We start from the raw sequence: 18,669 nt of genomic DNA on the forward strand, positions 1-18,669 counted from the left end.
CGGAGCCATAAGATCCGACTCCCTTCAAAGAGCCGTAATTCCCAATAGTTTGTATTTTTGTTTAGTCTTTTATTTTGGTTTTTGATTTCAGTTTAGTTTTGAGGGTTCATAACTATTTTTATTTTGAGGAATTGACTAGTTTTAGTTGGAAGCTGAAAAGGGTAGGATGAAAGAATGCATGACATCAAATATGATGCTCATTAGGCCTTTTTATAGGCCAGTGTCTCTCGAGAAGTCAAACAGAGCAGGACGAAGTGGTAGCTATTGCAACCACAGTGTTAATGGAGGGGGAAAACGAAAGCTAAGCTGATTTTACCAGCAAATCTATTTAGTTTTAGTTCGTTTTGCATTGTTCATTGTAGTTTATTTGAAAATTGAAATATTTACTTAATTTAAAGAAATTATTTTTTCACTGGTAGTTTTAAGTTTGTTTTCGTTAACTTCTGTATAATAACCCTGCTCTGGATTCATGAAACCGTGTGTCCAATTAAAACTGTGACAACCCAGTATCCAAATATATACCTTTAATTCAATGACAGCTGCACATATTACTTTATTAATTCTGTTTACAAGAAAAATAGAATTTATTAGATTCATATGTACTTTTCATTTTTTGGAAACTTGTAAAAAACCAGATAGCCCCAAATAGCCTTTAGTTTGTGTATGAGTCATGAGTATCGAATACGTTTTGACGGTCCTTGTAGTGAAAGAGTCCATTGATGAAATATGCTTTATTGTGCTGTCTTTGATTCAGTCTCTTCTTCGTCACAATGAAGAGAGGCTGTTTTTAACTGACTGTTGCTTTCTGTTTTCTCATCCTCTGCTTCATTTTCATCTTCGTCGTCCTCTGAAGTGTCTGTATCCTCCTCTGAAGAATCATCATCTTCAAGGTCCCTAAATATAGAAAAGGCAGGTTAACAAACCTAGTTACCCCTGAAAACAGACTAGAAATGTGAAGATTTTTTTTTGAAAATGTAGTAAGCAATATTGGCCAAACAATTTTTGAATTTAAGCTGATGATAGGCATCAATTCTTTGTGAATTTAAAACTTATATTGTATTATATATATATTGTATAAAGTGACATACAAACAAAAAAATGCTGAATCTGTCAGCAGTAAAATGTATGGATCAGTCTTTACAATTCATTTACCTATACATCATTACAAGATGACAATGTGTTGGAATTACCTCACTATATATAAATGTAATGGCCTCCAGGGAAACATTAAATGCTTACCACTGACGTCTGTTGAGATTCCTACATTCTACTCCTGAGTTCACATCAAACGGATCTGTGAATGAGACGATGGTTAGCTTCTATTTAAGAGGAAGCTTGCCTCAGCAATAGAGGTTTTATCATAGCAACAAAATGTATCCTTCTCTGCAAATGGGGCAATTTTCCAGAGATGCTGGAAACAATTAGCCTGGCTCCAGACTACTGAATCACTGCTCACATCTCTGTTCTGTACAGCAAGTCAAATAGAATCTAATTTAACAAAATCAAATAACTGAAGAAAAGAAAAATGGCAATTCTGTGCGATTATTGAATATCAGCTCAGCAAACGATGCAAGAAATGGTCACATCTGTGTTAAAATCTTCTGAGAAAGCTGCCTAACATTATTGGTCGGACAGAACAAACTTACAGTAACCTTTATGTTTTGAGTAACCATTATACCCACAAGTGATTTTTTAATTCTTACAGCCTTATGGGCGAAATTGAAGTATAAGACCAGTGTTTCCCCTACATAATGTAGAAGTGGTATGTCACAATAATAAAATAGCAACAGAATAAAACTAGTTACTCATGTATATTTTGAATGAGAGCTTTTAGAATAGTAACATTTAATAAATAGAAGCTATTTCAGAGCTATTTGTTTCACATGAGACTGAACCAACATTAAAATGAGGACAGATGTGAGACTAAAACCAAAATGACTCCAATACTGCTCCTACACAATTATGTTGGCAAAACTTATTTCTCCCTCATTTTTACCAAACTCCTCCTCTTCTGGTTTAGACGTGAGAAACTCCTTTTCTACAGACAGCAGCTCTTCCTCTGACTGGCAAGCAGCATAGCGGTCCAGGAGATCTTTATTGAGGTCCAGGAACACTCTCCCCCACTTGAATTTATTCAACAAGAGCATTGCTAGTTCTTCGAAACCTGAAAAATCAAAGGCAGCATGTTTGTAACTTGTAACAGTGTGTCGGAGGTGGTCAGGAGGACAATACAGTACATTATGCCTGAATAACTAAAGCTTAAGCCTTACCAACAATGCAGAATGTGGCAGCAAAAGCCTCCACACAGGACAACTTGCACGGCTTGCCGTAGTTGACTGGGTTTGCAGCCACGAGGTACGGCAGTAACCTGGGGTGAGTTCCGACCATCTTATTGAAGGGAGTCTCCTCCAGCTTGGCCCAGGAGCAGTCGATCACTGCCAACCCACTTTGAGCCACGATCTCTCTGTGTAGAGAGGGTCAATATAAATGCTTTTTTTTAACTTAATCACAGATTATTCCATTATTGTTTGATCACAATAGATTTATTAAAGAAGATCTCACAAAAACATTGGTTATGGTTGAATTGTTATATATTAAAAAAAATAAACAACACATTTAGTTGCTAGAAAATTAAAAATATTCAAGAATTAACATTTCCTAGTTAGGCAAAAAGATTGTATGGCCTGTCTTATGATTTATCATTATGTGTAATTGTAAGAAAGTTACTGATTCTTTGAAGGCTAGCAGTGATTTTAGTCAATACTATATGAAAGAAACACCTGAAACACACACCTGTCTGCTGGTGTCACATACTTCGTGCCCATTGGACTCAGTATGAGTCCGTTAAATCTCTGATTGAGGCGCAGGTTCCGTACAAAGCCCTTTCGTACCAGCTTTCTACCCGTACAACGTTTTGGATCACAGTGACCCAACTCCCACATGGCGAGTGGACAAGGCAGTTTCACCTGAGGGGCCTCTGCTCCCTCCTCTAGATGAAAACTTGCTGAAAATGACAGGAAAAGAGGAAAAATTGCAGACTGAGTGTGAAAACTCTCAATTACAAGGCACTTACACTCTCAAGGTTTTTGCAGTCTTTTCTCAGTGGCATAAATCTAAAACAGTTTTTTATTTATTTATTTTTTACTATTTCTTACCATGACAAAATTAACAGAGCTGGTTTGCTTTCATATTTCAACACAACACATTTGAAGAGAAAATGAAAAGCCAACATTATTTACATGACATGACTTTGTATTAAGCGTCTTGTGTTGTCGTCTAGTTAACTCGGTGCTGTTATTTAATATTGTACATTGTCCCTTTACAAAGAAAATAAATAAAATGTACTTCTGTTTCATATACTTAATAATATATTATTAAGCAATTTAGACACACCCATTACAAAAACATACACCTTGGTCTTATATCCCATATATAAATAAAGAGGCACTTGAATAGTTGATAAATATTTTTGTGTTGTAAGTAGTCATTGCATGATTACCTTCAAAAGCAGAGTGCATTTCTTCTGTAAAGGCCTCTAAGGATTTCCCCTTCATTTTATGCCTTTTGTCTTTGCCCTTGTTGTCAGGGCGAACAAACTTGCCCTGCTTCTTTCGCCCCATGTTAAATGCAGTTTAAAGCTAGTTACCTACTGTCAGATTAAAACTAACCAGGATCTGTTTACATGCTTTGCTCTGATATTAGCTAGTTAGCGATCCGACGTACACTATCAGAACTTATCTCGCGAGACGTATTTTATCTAAGCGTTGAACATTTACAGTTTAAAAGACATCATTACAATACAATGATATTATAGTCTACGTTTGACCTACACTGATTTACAATATAATTTAAGATACAGATAAGTTTGCTTTGGCTAGCATCGTGTGAAGCATGTCGTAGTCCAAGTACACAGCGCATGCGCACATCTTATTTTGATGACGTGAGATGTCACATGACGAGCGGTTGAACAAAGCAGGAAATGTAGCCACAATACAACACTACACATCTGAGCACTCAAAAATCAGCCATGAACTGTACGTGTAACGGGATATATCGTCTTTTAAGACTGTGGATGTTCTGTGTGTTTCTTTTCAGTAAGTAGCGCTCAGTGTTTCATTATATGTCACAATTATAATACCAAACCTGATTCGCTACATCACAATGTGTGTTCAATGAGTTGAGTTGAGGCAGATGTCGACTGTTTTTTTAATACAGTAAATCATGGACTAGCCGGTAAAATGAAGATAGTCGAGGAGCCAAACACATTTGGGTGCGTTAAGCAAAAACAAATCCTTCACAGTTTGCACCTTGTGTACAGTAGCCCCTTTCTGATTCTCTGTGTTTCTGTGTTTAGGTTGAATAATCCTTTTCTTGCTCAGGGAAGCAGACTACAGCCAAAAGTGACTCCATCCCCAGTGTCTGGTAAAATAGTTTCACATAAATTAAAGCCTGTATTTAGTTTGATCCTGTGTATATGCCTTTTGTTTACCCAATCACTGAATGAACCTTTGTCAACACTAATGAACAGGACCTGCACATCTCCATCGACTTGCTGGGAAGTGCTTTAGTTTCACAGAGTCTACGTAAGTTTTAAGCTCTATCCATCATGTGTACACTATATTTCACCCCTTTTCACCCTTTACAGTTGATAGTTTCTCCACAATGACTTGTTTGGATGCTTTACATCACAGTATTTGCTAAAACATAACGGTGTGTTTGTGTGCATGGTCATTTTGCAGGTATAAATATGAATTCTGTCCATTTCACAACATCACCCAGCATGAGCAGTCGTATAGATGGAACGCCTACAGTGGGATACTTGGGTAAGATGCAGATAAATTACCTTATCTATGCAAATATTAACAGTTTAAATAGGCAGCCTTCTATGTGTTCCTTGTAGGATCTGGCAGGAGTGGGAAATAGCAAACAACACTTTCACTGGGATGTGGATGAGAGACGGAGATACATGTGGAACCAGAAACAGGGAAACAAAAGTGAGTGGGATTTTTGAAGTCGTTTTGGAGCTCCTGTTGACTTCCTTCAATGTCTGGGCTTCTTCTTAAATATAATATACTTTAAGAAGATCATAAATGAATTCCTAAACAGCATACTCAGCAGGTAATGCTGAACAAAAAGTCTAGACCCAGCATTTAACTCTCAATATATGTTCAGAACAGTCACACTAGAGTTATATAGGACAGACAACTCTCACAAATCATTGTCACTTGAAAATATGTCTTCTTACTTCTTACGTCATGTTTCTGTAGGTGATTCTTGTCTGCAGCACAAGCAGTAAGCTGGCTCAAGTCTCCGAGCCGAGCACTTGTGTGTACTCGCTAACATTTGAGACCCCACTCGTGTGCCATCCACATTCTCTTTTAGGTAAGAATGAAACCTTAAAGCACAAGCTAAAACAGTAGGCTAGTGTTAATTATTTATCATTTGTATGCTGTTTTTAAGTGTACCCGACACTGAGTGAGAATCTGCAAAAGGAATGGGATGAAGCTGAGCAGGCGCGCTATGAAGATCTCATCACTGAGCAGGTAAACATCAGTTTGGCAGAGTGATAAACCAGCATGATTCGATTGATCACTTGCAAGCTGATGAAAGATATAGGCTTACTTATCTTTCCAGAATGATCAAGCTTTGTACTGATTTTGTTCACTAACAGTATGTTTGTTGGTGCAGGGTTACAACAACCTTTTGAGGGATATATTTGAGGAGGCTGGTCTCTTGAAAAGCAAAAAAGTCAAGATAAAGGTGCCAGAAGTTGCAGCTGATTCAGAAACACACAACTCTTTACAGAAATGCACAGAGGTGTGTATATTTACTAACCCATCCTATTAAAAAATATGTAAATTATTTGTACAAAACTGCAACAGAAATTTATATTGTCTTTGTATTTTTTCATACAGGATTTTCAGAAACAAAGAGAAGAGATTGAGAGACTGCATGCACTCCTAACTCAACACAATATCCCTTTTGAATCAAAACAAAGTAAGTGAACTGAACCCTACTTTTAATACTCATTCAAGTTTAGTACAGTGTGTGAACTGTTTCTGTTATATCTTTGCCATATGTTGCAGATGAAGCCAAAAGCACAGTGAGCGCGACAGTAAAGGATGAACACCTAAGAGGAGACAACGGCCTCATTGACCTGTTGTGATCATCTTCTAGAGCAAGTGACCATCTCCTCTGAAGAGACACTGACTGGATTAGAAGATTTTGTTGAGTGACACAGACGGCATTCCACGAGTGCTGATATAGAGAACAACATCTATGGGACTTTTCACTCTGTGTATCACTCCGCCTCAGCCAGGTGTTCTGAATGCAGTTAATTAACATTACAGCACACGGTGTATGTTGATTGATCAAGCTGGTACCTCTGAATCACACAGCAGACTCTTATTTCACTGGTTGCTTTATAAATTAAAACAAACAGATGCAACACTGCTGATCTGATGTAACCTGTAGACACAGAGTGCAGGAGAATGTTTGGGTTGCTTGGCAACAAACGTCAAGTTTCAGTTCAGTTGTGGAGCTAGTTGAGTTGATGGAGCAAAAAGTAATCTGTTGTTGATTGTTACTGTTTACTAATAGTTGCTGCTGTTGGATAAAAGCAATATCACACTTGAGGCCGTGCTGTTATATCGAATATACGACTGACATCACAGCCGTGATGATATTCATTATAACATCACCCCCTCTTTTGTGATATTGCTTAATTAATTTAAACAAGTGAGAAATAAAATGTTTTGAAAGGAGAAAACTTCATTTTTATGCAGGTTTACAAACTTTCTACAAGAGATAATGAAATCTCTAAAATCTATAGCAGCAGTTGTACGTGCACTGAATTTACCACTTTTTTCATTATGTACTGAAAAACTCTTGCTTGGTAGGAGACACCACCAAAGCATTTTAACATTTTATAACCGGTATATTTCATGTGTAAGTGTCAGACCAAAAGGCAAAAAGTCTGTCGAAACTGTTAACAGATGATGTTGTGGTTTAATACAGTCAGCAACTGTTATACATATACATCTATATTTAGTATATTGAGTTTACTGTGAACTCCAGGAAGTGATGTCACCACCCTTTGACCACACATAGAGACGGTTTCCTTCCTCAACAGTCTTTAACCCAAATCAAAAGTTAAACCATCTTCCTGTTTACTGCAGGATGCTTTTACACAGTTTGTACTATATATCTCTTCTCAGCATTAGCACAACAAAGCCTGCATATGTTAATAATGTAAAACGTTTACATTATTACACAAGGATGGGGAATATTTAGTTGAAGAATGGGTCTTCATTATTCTGGAAGGAGTTGTTTTAATGAGGTAACGTAAAACCCAAACATCAACTTGACTGGATGAGAAAGTTATTACCATCAGTGACTGCACAGGTTATGAGATCGGACACGCACAAACACGTCGAGCACAAGCATTCCTGAGAGTTTAAGCTCCAGCAGCCTCTCGGCTTTCTGTATCATGTTGGGGAGTTACATCTCCTGCTGTGTCCATGATGGTCAAACTGGACTGAAAAATTCAGCTAATGTTTAAGAAAAATAAGAGTGTCAGATCCTGTTTTTAAATAGATTAATACCAGGCAGAAATGCACACAAGTAATAAAGAAATGGGATAGTCAGAGGGATCTAGACATTAGAATTAAAAAAATGAGCAATTACAGTCATTTAATCACATTTCATCCTTCTCCAAAAGAACCATCCCAAAATATGACATAAAAAAATACAAAGTCTTAGTCCTAGTTTGAGATCAGGTAATCATTCAGTCCACTGATCAACATGTTTCAATCCTTCTCTGGTGCGTTTCACGTGTTTTCTTTGGTGGTGTTGGGTTCAGGTGAGCAGCTGGATAACTTCTCTTGCTCTGTGCGCCCTCTGCTGGACAGCTCTGTCCTCTGGCGCTTGTCCCGACTCCTCAACCAGAGCTAAGGCCTTCTGCGCTGTGGTGTCTCTGGCTCCTCCACGCAGCCCATCCAGGTACTGAAGCAGCAGGGAGAACTTCTCATCTGGAATCTGGGAACGAGTATTTTAAACGATCATGTTGCGTGACAATTACTTAACATGTTAGCGTTGTTCTTGTGTAATAAACGAGCGAGTAAATAAACTGTAGTAGTTTGATTTGAGTGTCAAAATGAGTGGGTGTTACACACAAACTAATAAAACAGGAAGAACCTCCCTCTCTCTCTAAACCTCAGCTGACAAAAATCTCCCCTGATCTTTCCGTTCTCATGCAGATTAGTTTTACCTTGTCAGAGTCGAACATGTGCTGCAGTAACCACGTCTGCCGTGTCTTCTGGAACTTCCACTCTGCTCGGTTTTCAACCCAGCTGCAGAGACAAAACCAGAGTGGGCTGCGGTATAACATCAGTTAATAAATACATACTGTTAACTGCATACTGTCTTATCACGCTATTTTTCTTAATACAGTTTGTAGTCTGAGTTATTAACCTGTGTTGCTTTCAAGTGTCAGTGGTATTTTTCCCTCCCATATACTAAACAAGTGGAAGGACAAAATAACAGAAACACCTTGAAGGGGACTCGAGTGACCCAGTGTTACATTAACATACATTTGTGTAACTTACAGGAGACTGAGAAAGAAAAGAAACAAGAATAGTCACGGTGTTGTAGTTTCATGGCTGGTTAATGAAGGGAAGCAGATGTAACTCTGGCTATGATTAGAACTGTGACTATCAAGATAAAGCTGTCTTTCATTCTCTTAAATTTGTTTGTTTAGGCCAGTTCTCGAAGCTTTTAGTGAATCTTTATTTCCCACAATACACTTGAAGCTGAAATGAGGCCACAGTGGATCCTCCTCAGTATAAGTCTTTACTATGGCCCACGTCTGTGGAGCAGCCTAACTCAAGACCTACATCTTGCTTTTAATTACATTTTATTTTATCTTATGTAACTTTATTTTTTTAAATTTATTTTTGTTCTTGACTATCTTTTACTCAGGACCGACCTTTTAGCCTGGTTTTTAATCTAATATTATTTTATCTTATGTAACTTTATTTTCCTATTTATTTTACAGTTTAGGCTGTTTTATTTTTTTTAAATATTATTTTGTTCCATTTTATTATTATTCATAATTCCTGATAATTTTTTATGCATTTCTTCCTTTTTATTTTATTTTGCCGCTCGCATCAAATTGAAAACCCTGTTGCTTGCTTACAAAACAGCAACAGAAACGGCTCCTGCCAACCTGAACGCCCTCATCCAGGTCTACGCTCCGTCCCGCCCACTACGCTCTGCCAATGCCAATGCTGAAACTCATGAAGATGATGATGATGACTACATTGACCTTGTTGATCTTGCTGATGATGATTAACAAAAAAAAACCGCCCTGTACGCTATCTGTCGGCACCAGTGTCCAGTCGCACTTTAATCCGTTTGTTGGCACTTACTGACTTTGTTCTTTCACGTCTTGATCTTTCTTATTTTGCTTTCATGACTTTTAACGCTTTAATTCTTCCTCCTGTGATTCCTCATCACAACTACATGATAGCGTTTCCTTGCTTTGTCAGTTTCCTGTTTTATCGAGTCCTTTATTTATTACTTTCTGTTCGTGGGTCGGGGGGGGGGGGGGGGGGGGGGTGGGCTGATTGTGTTGTTCTTATTGACTTTCTGATTTTGTGAAGCACTTTGTGTTACATTATAGTTGTACAAACAGTGCTATACAAATAAAGTCTGATTGGTTGATTGAAGTCAACTGAACCTAATGAGTAAATGAAAATCACCAAAGTCCTATTTGTTTTTAGGGATTTAAGGAACTGCATTTCATTATTGACCCTTAATATCTTGTGAAATGTGTTACACACAGCGTCATCAGCAGCGAGGAACATGCTTAAAGATATCCATTTTGCCTCTGGACGCACATCATGGTTTTAATACCTGAAAAGTAAAGTCTATGACTCCTCGCTTCCTGTTTAGAACTTAAGACGTATGACAACGTGGATTCATCTGTCCTGGTCAGAGCAGCTCTTACCATGTGAGGTAATCCAAAGCCTGCTGCGGTGCAGTGGGTCCAGATGCCTCCGTTTTCTCCGGGGTCACTCCCTCAGCTTTCATCCTCTTCTTCTCCTCCTTCTTCAGGATCTTCTTCATCTTCCTCTCCATGACCCGCCTCTCATCGGGGCTCAGGTCCTCCTCTCCCTCCACCTCGAGTGCCTCCTTTGGAGGACGGGGTGGGTCAGAAATCTGTCACCGCAAAGCAAAACAAAGACTCATGGGAGTTATCTACATTCACAGAGCTTCCTTTGGAGACTCTTATTATTATTTGTGCTGGTGTAAAACAGTTATCAGACATCCTAAAATAAAACACACAGACTGTATGAATGATGAGAAAAATGTTACAACAATCGTTTCATCTTTTGTGTACATTAACGGCCATTTCCTGCTAAAGTCTGTTTATGTCAGCTTTCCGGGTCAGTGCAGAACTAATCTTCTTTACACCTTAAACATCTAAAGTTTAATTATGTTGTTCTGCAGCACAAGAAAATGCAAGCACAAGCTGATGTTTGGATGACTTCCTGTTGCGCTGCAGCTCAGAGGGACGTTTCCTGCATCGAAAGACTTATGATGTCAGCATCTGATGTATTTATACTGTATGCTGAAGTTAACTGCCTTGCACAACATCCCTGCAGCACTGCGTTTCAGGCACGACAGATATTCGGGGCACACGACTACACAGTTTAAATATAAACACATGTGAAGTTTAGGAGCCATGCGAGGGGATTTTGAATGAAAGCAGAAATTGGATTTCAGCTTCATGACAGGAACTTTGTACGAGACAACAAGAGGAAATGAAATATTTGAACCTTAAAATCTAATTCCACAGAAACCACATTAAAGCAGTTTCCCTGCTCTAACCAGTCAGCACAGCTCAACTTAAAGAGCACGTTTAACTCTCAGGGGGAAGTTAAACAAGGGAGTCAGTATGCTCTCTGATTTAACGGACCTCAGTCTGCAGGGTGATGAAAAAAAAAAGAAGGGAGGGGAGGGAGAGGTTTTGATCACATGGCCACGAAGTCACTCTGAAAGTATGCTGGCGGGGTATAGCCCACAGAAACTTATAAAAACCCCCTCACAGGGAGTGATCGGGTCCATGCAGAGAGCATCTTTTTCAGAGCTGTGAGTCGATCTGCGACGTCGGGCTGGTGGATACAAAACAGAAGAGGAGCGGGTGACGGAAGCGAAAAAATGGTAAGTGGAAACATGTGTTGTTACTGAGCGGGCAGGTCCTCAAAGCGGGGGCAGACAAAGACTCAAACAGAGGCGCGTGGCTGTACAAAAAAACATCTTTATTAGATTTAGTATATAATTTTAGAGATCGAGGGAGTTAGGTTTGAATTGCAACTCAGCTTCGAGCTAATTTTAGGAAGGAAATGTGCTGTGTTGTAAGAGTTTGTTCCTCTTGGAAAACTCTTTTAATGACTCACAGCCTGAGTGATAGTAAAGACTGTTAAAATGTATTATTAAAGCTGATAAAGAAGTTTAATTTCTAAAACTAGGTCGCTCTTAACATTGCACTTGTATTTGTGAACTAAAAGAGCCGCAGACGGTAAATATTGTAACTAGATTATCTTGCAGCTCAGTAGATTTCTGCTCATACCCCGGTTGGAGGAAATACAGAGACTTGAGGGTGATGCTGATGAGGACCGGATCTCATCTTTGGGTGTTTTCTCTTTTCATTCTGTGTGTTTCCTCTTTTCCTTTCCAGTCTAATCAAAGCCTGAACTTGAGTAGCACCACACCTCCATTTTCCAACTATTCCACCATCGTGGCCGCGGTCGCTTCCACAGCCCCCTCCAGCTATAATTCAGACGAGATCGAAGCCAACGACATCACCTCCAATGCGAACTACAGCTACAGTTTCTTTGCTTTTCTGGGCTTCCTCGCCGGCTGCTTCCTGCTCTACAGCTTCGTGCAGACCTACAGAGCTCAGAGACGTCTGGCCTGGCTCGACTGCCTGCTCTGGGCCTTTTGTGGTTTCCAGCTGCTGCTCCTGCTCCTCTCTCTGCACGCAGTCGCCCACAGACCTGCCTACCTGTTGACTACTCATTTAGGCTGTGCTGCTCTGTCCTTCATCATCAACACTACCTCTCTATGTGGCCTGTTGGTGTTAGTGCTCATGGCTTACGTCCTCACTCTGGATCCGCCGTCGCACGCCCTGCTGAGGAAGCCTGCAGTCTGTGTGGCTCTGGTGGTCCTGACGTCGTTGCTGTTTTCTCTAATCTTGGCGGGCCTTCGTGGACCGAGTGATGCTCTGCAGGAAGAGGGTGCTTGTTTTATGGATCCAGCCAGTTCTGGAGTTTTGTACGCAGCTGCTCGGCTGTGCCTGGCCTTTTTGATTCCCTACATCTTCCAACTGGGACTCCTGATCAGAGGCGTCGTCCGGCAGTGGAAATCTAAAGGACGATTCCTCTCAGGCTCTGAGGAGGGTCCCGTGTTTCTGGCGGTCACTTTGGTGTCGTTTTTCTGCCAGCTCTTCTACAGCGTGGCCCTGCTGAGAGGAGCGCAGCTAGCGAGGGAGGGTCTGAGCTATCGAGAGCAGGCGTTTCTGAGCGTGGCCGAGTTTGTGCTGTTCTCGGGGTGCAGCGCCAGCCTGCTGCTCGTGCTGCTCATGCACAGGCCGTGCCGGGAGAGTCTGCACGGGGCGTTCAGGCAGATGAGGGACTGCTGCAGGAGCCCGGGGCGCACGCAGCCCAACAGGAACATCATCGCCCCGCACATCGAGATCACAGACACCCTGCAGGACATTGAGTCATAGAGGAAGAAAACTGTCTAATCTACGAGAACAGAACTCTACTGATGCGTCCAGTTACAGACTTTTGGGATCAGATGTGGTAGAAAGGCTTTCCCTGCTTATTATTTGTGACAATGTTAATGTTTTATAATCATGCATTCTTCTTTTTAGTGTCTCCAGGGATGGGAACTATTTTGTATATTCCATTAAAAAAAGTTTTTTCAGTATTTTGCACCCTGTTGGTCCTTGTTCTCAAGTAACAAGACGCTTATACAGTTGAAAAAACTATAAAAAAGAGGATTAAAAAAGGACTACGTCAGTAGTGTGTAGTTTTTTATGTCTTGAACCTGCTTTTAGACACACCTCTCTCCTGGGAAAACAGAGTCTGTTTGCATTTACGTGACTGGCACAAGAGCTCATTGAGACAAAATGCCTGGAAAAAGCTCCGCAATCCCCCTGAATGCCACATAGGAAATATTAAGTCAGGGGAAATAGAAAGTCAGACTCTAAATTTAGGCCAGCAGTGTCAATATTGTCAAGTTGCTCTTAAAGAACCAAAACAAGCCAGAAAAGATACTCTGACCTCTCTGTGTCATGAAGCTGATGAGCTCCAGTTGGAGGAATAACTGACCTGTATGGATGCCATTGTGCCAAGACAAAGTGGCACATCACCAGGGGCCAGTAGGAAAATTATACTGCACAAGGTGTGGCGTCACTTAAAATGTCAAAGCTCCCATATTTATACATTTTAACATTCTACAATCACAGCGGTGTTCACACTTCAGCGCCAGTGTTGACGAGCTGGCTCCGAGTCCAAACTTGATATTATTATTCATGCAATTAAAAATTTCCATATGAAGTTTACATCATGTTCAGTGTGAGTTCACTGTACGGCTAATAAACGGGAATTAAGCTAGAATGAAAAACAGTGTGTTTCTGTTTCTGTTTCTATCTTTGTGTGCTGACAATGTGGCTTTGTGTTTCATACTGGAGGCAGTGGGCAGCACCGCAACACGCTACTAGATTTACTGTGACGCCTGCTTTCCTTGTCAACACCATCAGGACAGGGAGGATTAGAGGGACGGCGATGTAGCTAGCTAGCAAGAAAGCTAGCAAGCTATCTTTTTTTATTCATCTCGAAGTATGCATCTTAAATAAAGGTATCTTAAAGCTCACTGACTAATAATGTCCTATGCTATTCAAATAAAGTTGCTGTATCTGTCAACTAGACCATTAAGTTCAGGAGTTTTTCTAAATTAGCTCTAGCACTGAAGCTATTACCCAGTTACAAAAATGTTTGGAGGCATTGTGTACTGTATCAGACAGTTGTACTGTATCAGGAAACATGGAGGTAGAGATAAAACAGGTCCCCGCTCAGACCAAAAACACTTGTGTCTATGGTTTGACGCTTTAAACCTAATAACCAAGGCAACCAACTGTAACAATTGTGATTGTCATATTCAAACTAGACTCAAGAGATGCATGAGTCTTTACTTTAAAGCAAACTTTCTTGTACCACCCCCCCTATGTGAACTTAAAACAGCAGGAATTCAACAGCTACAGCAAATCTCTCAAATAAAACAATGTCGTTTTAGTAACTGATCTTGCATGATGATTCTGAATGGCGTGGTATCCGACATTTTGTAAATTGAGGCATCAGCACATACATGCAAACAAGAATTATCCCATTCACTGATAATGTGGTGGAAAAAGTCTCACAAGCTTGTATTTAAACACTTTTCCTCTGTCTAGAGCAGACATGGGAATCAACTCTCCTGGACATCCACAAAGACCAAAGAGCAGATAGAGGTGACATATGGCCCCTCGGACTCCACAGGGGCTAAAATCCCTTGGAAAACTATTAAAGATGGCCACTTAAAGTTGGGCTAATGCTAACACCAGATAAACTCTAAAAGGTTATAGACCAGGCTATGAACATGGACTACAAAGCCATCAAGGAGTATAACTATAACAGAGAACCATCAGTGTTACATTATGAGCCTCCTGCTCCCTGTCAGCTTCACCCAGAACATCCTCATCTTAGTGGTAAACTTGGAACACAGGGTTGTCAGCCCCAGGCCTATACTATGAAAACCTGGCTGCGGCCAACCTCTGATCTCTGATCGAGGTGTTCAACGAGAAACAGGGCTACTATGACCTGCGATTTTCCAAAAGGTCAACATGTAAAGCAGCGCCTTCTTCTTCACTTGACAGGAGGTTTCTTACAGCTGCCTGAACCCGCCTTTAAACAGCTTCCTTGAGGAGACATTTCAGAATAAACAGCAGGAAATAGACAGGCCAAGCTGCACAGGTCAGCCTCCAGAAATCCATATACATATCAGCTGAAAGCAAACCATGCAACACGCAGCACACTGAGCTGGTTTATAAATTAAAATTCATTTTTTCAGTACCTTTGACTACCTTGTTTTAGAGTTCAGTTTTCTTTGCGGAGCAACACTTATCAGCAGTCTGAGTTCACTTGAGTACTAAAAGAAACCTGCAGCATTAAATTATGTGCACAAGGAAACAGTGAGCATTCTTACCTCTGTTTGCTCTGTTGTTAGTTTCTTCTTTTGTTTCTTTTCTTTTTTCTGTTTTTTATCATCTGCAGTGATGGTCACACAGGGAATCTGTACTGGAGCCTCCTGCATCAAATATAAATGAATAAACATTCATTACTCTTTTGGAATTTTTTTCGGCAGAGTTGTCTAAACAAGGCACATGAACTAGTCACTGTGCTACTCACCTCTACCTCCATCTTTTTCTTTTTCTTTTTTACTTTAATGTCCTTCATTTCTTCTGTATGATCTTCAATGACATCTGAATTCAACTTCTTCCTTTTGGATGGAAGCTTGTCTGTTTTCAAAGATTTGTCTTTGGCCATGACTTAATCCTAAAAACAAAAACATGTACATGTTACTAAAGAAAAGATAAACAGACATACTGTGCGCAGAAGTACAAACGTGGACAGACAACTAGCTTTCAAGACCTAAAAGGACGAGTGTGATGTATAGTTATAATGTTATAAGCATGTCACAACACAAGCACAGAGAAAGATATTGACTGAGGTGGAACTAAATTTGAATACTAAACTGGACTGCATGTATAACTACATGAAAATCTCTATATACCCAACAGCTAACCCTAACCCAGTTTAATCCAACTATTATTGATGCCCTAATGGCTCCATGACAATTAATGAATAAAGACATATGTCCTATCAAACTCAAAATATGTGTACGGTTTTTCACAGCCTAAAATACAAATATTTAGCTAGTTACAATGTTTTTACGGCTGCCACATACATATGTCTTGTATACTAACACTTAATCCTGAACCAGACATTTATCATATTGTTCTTATACATAAATGTACTTACTTGAACTACGAAAAAACGTGCAGTACTCTTCATAGCACAAAACACGCATGGGAACTGAACCAGGAAGTGATGGTGGCTAGGACGAGCGTGATTGGACGGATATGTCTCGGTGTTTTATGATTGGTTAATAGTTGTGACTGCTTCAAGGACCCTCGCTGTACTGTAAGAGAATTTAATGCAGGGAATTCTCACAGTGTAGAAGTAAATATTAACAGGTGCTAGGTATGGAAATAACACTAACAACTCTAAAGTACAATGTGCTTTAAAAACATGGTATGAAATTAAGGTTCAAAGTTAATTCTTGAGTTTGATAACAGCAGTTTACAAAAGAATATCACTTAAATGGCTATGTAGTAACTAAGAATAATAACACTTTTTAACACCCACACTCCCATGACAACCTGCATAATCTCTGCCTCTTAATAAAGATCATGAAATCTGATAGGAAGTTCGAGAACCGCCATTAAATAGACCCTTAGTCATTATTATGTCATCCCCACATATTGTATGTTTTGGCCAATTCATTTTTTTGATCATAAGATGTTAATCAAATTAGTCGCAATAACATTTCTGAGGAAATAGCATAAAAAGATATGTTCAGAGCATTTTAGAAGGAGATAATTCTCTACATTTTTAGCGGAACGGTCAAGCAGTGCTCCGTACTCCACAGCGGCACGGAAGGAATTTAAGGTTGCACAACATTGTATTACATGACCTAACCAAGGTGCGTTTGGTAAGAAAACCTTCTGTTTCTTTGTCCTAACGTCGTGTATCCTAAGATGACCAGTTGTCCGAGATGTCTATAACAGCAGGACGAGTTTTCAACGGTCTCTCACGCGCTGCTTCCAGTAGAAGGATATTTACTCTTAACGCTTCGACAGTGAGGTGAGTGTGAGCGGCTAATCGAAACCAAGTTGAATCATGGTGGTGTAGTGGGTCAATGACAAGCAATATAATGTAATAAATTTTACTATCGACTTTGTGACCTTCAAGTATTACACTGAAATCTAAGCTATGTTGTCGCTCTGAGTGTTATAACGGTGCTTACATTAAAAGTTGTAGTCTGTTAGCTAAACCGGAGCTTCCAAAGTATTAGGACAGAAGCACAAGTTTTGACATGTGTTAACTAAATCTGACCACATAAATACAAGAACGATCATACATTTCAATATTAATCTAAGTAGTCACTCTACCAGTAACTATTTGGTCAACAGTTTTGATGTTTTCTGGGAAAGTGCCAACACACGTGCATATTCTGTGAAAGCAATATTACCATCAGAAGGAGCATTTTTGAGTTGGTTTACAAACAGTGACGTTCTGTGTACTTGAGGTTTATTTCATTATCAGTTTAAACAGCCTGCAGTGTTAAAGTTATGACTTAGATAATGTTAAATTAACAGTGGGTGCTGCTTGTGTCCCATTGGTTTAGTCTTGTATTTCGTTGTCAGTGGAGCAGCTGCAGAATTTGTCTCCAAGTGACATCATCAGTGTCCTGTCTCCATCCTGGTTAACTCAAGAGACAATTAAATATAAGTTGATCAATGTTATGAAATTTGTCAGATCGATACTAACATTGATATTTTTTAATTTACCTCATACATGGGATAAGCACAATTTTACTGTTGTAGTAGCTAGTTTTTACTACTACGTAAAGTGTTGGAAAGTTGAATCTACAACAGTGCATCACGTTTTATAATTGATTTATGTTTTATGCATGTCTGTCTTTCTCTAAAATCTCTGATGTATTTTCTGTTTCTTTGTCAGCAGATTAAACAGTGTGCGGTCTCTAACTCTGACCTCTCAGAGGTCAGCCAGGCCTGATGAAGAACAAGAGGTGAAAAATGAGCCCATAAAGTTCTCCACCAGTAAAGCCAGTCACAGGACCTGGAAAGTGCACCGCTCCATGGGGAGCCAGCATAAGCGCCCCTTGTGGAAGGTCATTCCCTTCAGCCTGTTGGCCACCACCTTCCTTCTGTGGTGTGTACTGAGAGAGGAGACGGACATTGATAAAAAGCTGGAAAAGCAGCTGTATGAGCAGCTACCCGGGCTGCTTTCAGACGAAGAGGATGAAAATAAAACGACTTAACAAAGCGGGACTTGCGATGTATATATTTCAGCTGATATTTATTGTGAAATGTGTCGTATTACGTGCTGTAGCAGCAGCTCATTACTCTGAAGCCGTCCTGTGCTACAGAAACTTTACAGCAGAAGATGAATTACATATTGTTTTAGACCATAAACTGCCTTTTGTCGAGTTTCAGTTTAATGTTTGAAGAGAACGTGAATTAAAATGCCTTGATTTAAGCCACAAACTTGAATTGTTCTCCATTCTATCAATGGATTTCAGTGACAAATGTGTATGTAGTTCCTTAAAATACACACTTTACACTCAACATTGTACAACCATTCCAATGCTTAATTTAAATAAGGGGGACTTTAGATGACAATCTGCATAGTTGGGGGATTTTGTCAAATCGAGTTAATCACCCTTGAAGTGAGGTCAGTGTTCCCACCTTTATAA

At 39.7% G+C, this 18,669-nt stretch overlaps 5 protein-coding genes across 6 annotated transcripts; 3 read left to right on the forward strand and 2 right to left on the reverse strand.

The window, feature by feature from the left end:
* Positions 1 to 509: 509 nt before the first annotated feature.
* tsr3 (TSR3 ribosome maturation factor) lies at positions 510 to 3,901 on the reverse strand. Its single transcript, XM_069664767.1, has 6 exons — positions 3,500 to 3,901; positions 2,794 to 3,004; positions 2,271 to 2,464; positions 1,997 to 2,164; positions 1,240 to 1,294; positions 510 to 894 (listed from the first exon to the last, which is right to left on the reverse strand). Exons 1-6 carry the CDS (start codon positions 3,618 to 3,620, stop codon positions 732 to 734), a joined length of 912 nt encoding a protein of 303 aa, XP_069520868.1. The 5' UTR covers positions 3,621 to 3,901; the 3' UTR covers positions 510 to 731.
* Positions 3,902 to 3,977: 76 nt separating this feature from the next.
* gnptg (N-acetylglucosamine-1-phosphate transferase subunit gamma) lies at positions 3,978 to 6,842 on the forward strand. The gene is made up of 11 exons (XM_069663865.1): positions 3,978 to 4,094; positions 4,216 to 4,270; positions 4,355 to 4,422; positions 4,529 to 4,583; positions 4,740 to 4,823; positions 4,901 to 4,994; positions 5,268 to 5,382; positions 5,461 to 5,543; positions 5,689 to 5,817; positions 5,916 to 5,997; positions 6,087 to 6,842. The coding sequence occupies exons 1-11, from the start codon at positions 4,028 to 4,030 to the stop codon at positions 6,164 to 6,166; spliced, it is 912 nt and encodes a 303-aa protein (XP_069519966.1). The 5' UTR covers positions 3,978 to 4,027; the 3' UTR covers positions 6,167 to 6,842.
* Positions 6,843 to 6,938: 96 nt separating this feature from the next.
* LOC138593042 (uncharacterized protein C7orf50 homolog) lies at positions 6,939 to 16,203 on the reverse strand. The gene is made up of 6 exons (XM_069663866.1): positions 16,149 to 16,203; positions 15,516 to 15,662; positions 15,313 to 15,414; positions 10,010 to 10,221; positions 8,270 to 8,351; positions 6,939 to 8,037 (listed from the first exon to the last, which is right to left on the reverse strand). Exons 2-6 carry the CDS (start codon positions 15,651 to 15,653, stop codon positions 7,858 to 7,860), a joined length of 714 nt encoding a protein of 237 aa, XP_069519967.1. The 5' UTR covers positions 15,654 to 15,662; positions 16,149 to 16,203; the 3' UTR covers positions 6,939 to 7,857.
* Positions 11,057 to 13,941, forward strand: LOC138593040 (uncharacterized). Its single transcript, XM_069663864.1, has 2 exons — positions 11,057 to 11,226; positions 11,744 to 13,941. The coding sequence occupies exons 1-2, from the start codon at positions 11,224 to 11,226 to the stop codon at positions 12,791 to 12,793; spliced, it is 1,053 nt and encodes a 350-aa protein (XP_069519965.1). The 5' UTR covers positions 11,057 to 11,223; the 3' UTR covers positions 12,794 to 13,941.
* A 626-nt stretch (positions 16,204 to 16,829) lies between the features above and the next one.
* Positions 16,830 to 18,469, forward strand: uqcc4 (ubiquinol-cytochrome c reductase complex assembly factor 4). 2 transcript variants are annotated; one of them, XM_069665015.1, is made up of 2 exons: positions 16,830 to 17,033; positions 17,913 to 18,469. In XM_069665015.1, exons 1-2 carry the CDS (start codon positions 16,945 to 16,947, stop codon positions 18,232 to 18,234), a joined length of 411 nt encoding a protein of 136 aa, XP_069521116.1. In that variant the 5' UTR covers positions 16,830 to 16,944; the 3' UTR covers positions 18,235 to 18,469. The 2 variants fall into 2 exon arrangements, with proteins under 2 accessions (XP_069521116.1, XP_069521117.1); XM_069665016.1 differs by having other exon boundaries at positions 17,916 to 18,469.
* Positions 18,470 to 18,669: the final 200 nt, after the last annotated feature.

This window comes from Semicossyphus pulcher, unplaced genomic scaffold (assembly GCF_022749685.1).
Source record: "Semicossyphus pulcher isolate SPU_LCO1_2020_fin unplaced genomic scaffold, fSemPul1.0.p SCAF_16, whole genome shotgun sequence".
Lineage (NCBI taxonomy): Eukaryota > Metazoa > Chordata > Actinopteri > Labriformes > Labridae > Semicossyphus > Semicossyphus pulcher.

What these genes read in the sequence shown, in the direction of transcription:
- uqcc4 (XM_069665015.1), top strand. Translation starts at nt 16,945, where the DNA reads ATGTCTATAACAGCAGGACGAGTTTTCAACGGTCTCTCACGCGCTGCT. An exon ending in CTTAACGCTTCGACAGTGAG is followed by an intron (nt 17,034 to 17,912) that starts GTGAGTGTGAGC and finishes TTTCTTTGTCAG; the next exon opens with CAGATTAAACAGTGTGCGGT.
- tsr3 (XM_069664767.1), bottom strand. Translation starts at nt 3,620, where the DNA reads ATGGGGCGAAAGAAGCAGGGCAAGTTTGTTCGCCCTGACAACAAGGGC. An exon ending in AATGCACTCTGCTTTTGAAG is followed by an intron (nt 3,005 to 3,499) that starts GTAATCATGCAA and finishes TGTCATTTTCAG; the next exon opens with CAAGTTTTCATCTAGAGGAG. An exon ending in TGCCACATTCTGCATTGTTG is followed by an intron (nt 2,165 to 2,270) that starts GTAAGGCTTAAG and finishes TTGATTTTTCAG; the next exon opens with GTTTCGAAGAACTAGCAATG.
- LOC138593042 (XM_069663866.1), bottom strand. Translation starts at nt 15,653, where the DNA reads ATGGCCAAAGACAAATCTTTGAAAACAGACAAGCTTCCATCCAAAAGG. An exon ending in TAACAACAGAGCAAACAGAG is followed by an intron (nt 10,222 to 15,312) that starts GTAAGAATGCTC and finishes TTGCGGTGACAG; the next exon opens with ATTTCTGACCCACCCCGTCC. An exon ending in ACATGTTCGACTCTGACAAG is followed by an intron (nt 8,038 to 8,269) that starts GTAAAACTAATC and finishes ACTCGTTCCCAG; the next exon opens with ATTCCAGATGAGAAGTTCTC.
- gnptg (XM_069663865.1), top strand. Translation starts at nt 4,028, where the DNA reads ATGAACTGTACGTGTAACGGGATATATCGTCTTTTAAGACTGTGGATG. An exon ending in GCCTACAGTGGGATACTTGG is followed by an intron (nt 4,824 to 4,900) that starts GTAAGATGCAGA and finishes TGTTCCTTGTAG; the next exon opens with GATCTGGCAGGAGTGGGAAA. An exon ending in AAGATCTCATCACTGAGCAG is followed by an intron (nt 5,544 to 5,688) that starts GTAAACATCAGT and finishes TTGTTGGTGCAG; the next exon opens with GGTTACAACAACCTTTTGAG.